Here is a 2,217-nt window from a genome sequence, read left to right as displayed (position 1 = left end):
CTTCGTTCTGAAAGCCTTTTGAGTTCCCCTAGGTGACACCTGGCTATTATGGAAGTAGAGTTTTCGAAAATATGAAATATTTGAAAAATAGAGTTGTTGTAGAAAAGTATTGATATATCAAGAAATTTTGATGAACTAGTGACTATAACATGTCTCAAAGACATTGCAATTCTCTTATGGAATTTTGAGGGTCCTCCTAAAAATTCTGCCCCAGTTTGGTAGATGATCCTATGGCTGTTTGCGGATAATAGGCCTTGCTGAACCTTCTTTGGAATTTTGAGAATCCTTCTCAAACTTATGACCCAGTTTCTTAACTTATTACTGACTGTCTGACGCATGTTGGCATTGGCCGGACTTGCTCTGGAACTTTGAGGACCCTCCTCAACATTCTGCCCCAGTTTCTAATCTTGGGGGAAATGAAGTTTTTATAATAATATGACCGAACCCATAAGGCTACCAACGTATCTCCTCTTAAACAGGAATCAGGTCAAGCATAGTTCATTACATCAAATGAGGAAATGTAAAGTATCTAAGCATAGTATCTCTTGACTGCGTCTGAATCGATTGGTTTTGGCCAGATTTCTCCATCTATTTCTGCAAGTATGAGTACTCCTCCTATTAGTACTCTATGAACCATGTATGGACCTTGCTAGTTAGGAGAGAATTTCCCTTTGTCTTCATCTTGATGTGAGAAGTTTTTCTTCAATACTAGCTTCCCTGGTGCGGACTATCTTGGTTTGACCCTTTTGTTGAAAGCTCTGGACATTTTGTTCTGATAAAGTTGGTTGTGACATATTGCGTTCATCCTCTTTCCATTGATAAAGGCCAATTGCTCATAGTGACTCCTTATCCACTCTGCATCACTGACTTCATATTCCTGTATGAATCTTAAAAAAAGAATCTCTACATCGACTGGAATGACAGCCTCGGTACCATAAACCAACATGTAGGGAGTTGCCCCGGTTGATATGCGAACCATGGTGCGGTGCCTAATAGAGAAAAAGGTAGCTTCTCAAGCCATTGTTTGTGATTTTCTACCATTTTACTTAGTATATTCTTGATGTTTTTGTTAGCGGCTTCTACGGCTCTATTCATCTGCGGTCTGTAGGCTATGGAATTGTTTTGCTTAATTTTGAAAGCTTCACACATAGCTTTCATCAGATCACTGTTGAGATTGGCGGCATTATCAGTAATAATGAACTCGGGAACTCCAAATTATCAAACAATACGATCATTGACAAAATCTGCGATGACTTTCTTTGTCATAGCTTTATAAGATGCAGCCTCTACCCATTTTGTGAAGTAATCAATGGATACTAGAATGAACATGTGTCTGTTTGAAGCGGTAGGCTCAATTGGACCAATAACATCCATTCCTAAGCGGTGAATGGCCAAGGTGATCTTGTTGCATTGAGCTCGTTTGGCGGTACTTTTATCATATCGGCATGTACTTGACATTGAAAGCATTTGTGGATATACTTAATGCAATCCGTATCCATGGTCATGCCAAAGTAACCTGCCCTGAATATCTTCTTTGCCAAGATGAAACCATTCATGTGCGGACCACAGGTCCCAACATGCACATCCTCAAGTAGCTTAGAAGATTCCTTCGCGTTGACACATCTTAGTAATCCCAGATTGGGAGTTCTTCTATACAGGTTTCCTCCACTATGGAAGAAGTGATTAGACAATCTCCGGAGTGTGCATTTCTGAGCGTGGTTTGCATGCTTCGGGTATTCTCCTTTTGATAAGTACTCCTTGATGTCATGGAACCAAGGCTTTATATCGGCTTCTTCCTCGACATTGGCGCAATATGTCGGCTGATTATGGATCCTTACTGGAATGGGATCAATGTAGTTCTTGTCTGGATGTTGTATCATAGATGACAAAGTGGCCAATGCATCAGCAAACTCATTCTAAACTCTGGGCACATATCGGAATGCTATCTTTGCAAACCTCTATCTCAATTCCTGCACGTGGTGCAGATATGGCAATATCTTGGAATTCTTGGTGACCCACTCTCCTTGTACCTGGTGCACAAGCAAATCTGAATCACCGATTACCAACAGCTTCATATTCTACCATGTTGCTAGTGCAGGGAAATCTGAGTTTAGTAGATACCGGATAATGCTGACCCGTTTCTGATACCAAAACTGCTCCAATGCCTACTCCTTTGAAATTCGCGGCTCCGGCAAAGAACATCCTCCAACCGTCATA

General features: G+C 41.0%; 1 protein-coding gene across 1 annotated transcript; it reads right to left on the bottom strand.

Moving 5' to 3' along the window:
• Positions 1-1,376: 1,376 nt before the first annotated feature.
• LOC138883589 (uncharacterized) lies at positions 1,377-1,880 on the bottom strand. Its single transcript, XM_070164284.1, has one exon. It carries the CDS (start codon positions 1,878-1,880, stop codon positions 1,377-1,379), a length of 504 nt encoding a protein of 167 aa, XP_070020385.1.
• Positions 1,881-2,217: the final 337 nt, after the last annotated feature.

Source organism: Nicotiana sylvestris, chromosome 12 (assembly GCF_000393655.2).
Source record: "Nicotiana sylvestris chromosome 12, ASM39365v2, whole genome shotgun sequence".
Classification (NCBI taxonomy): Eukaryota; Viridiplantae; Streptophyta; class Magnoliopsida; order Solanales; family Solanaceae; genus Nicotiana; species Nicotiana sylvestris.
Note: the sequence above shows the minus strand (reverse complement) of the source record. Positions and strands in the feature narration are given on the sequence as shown.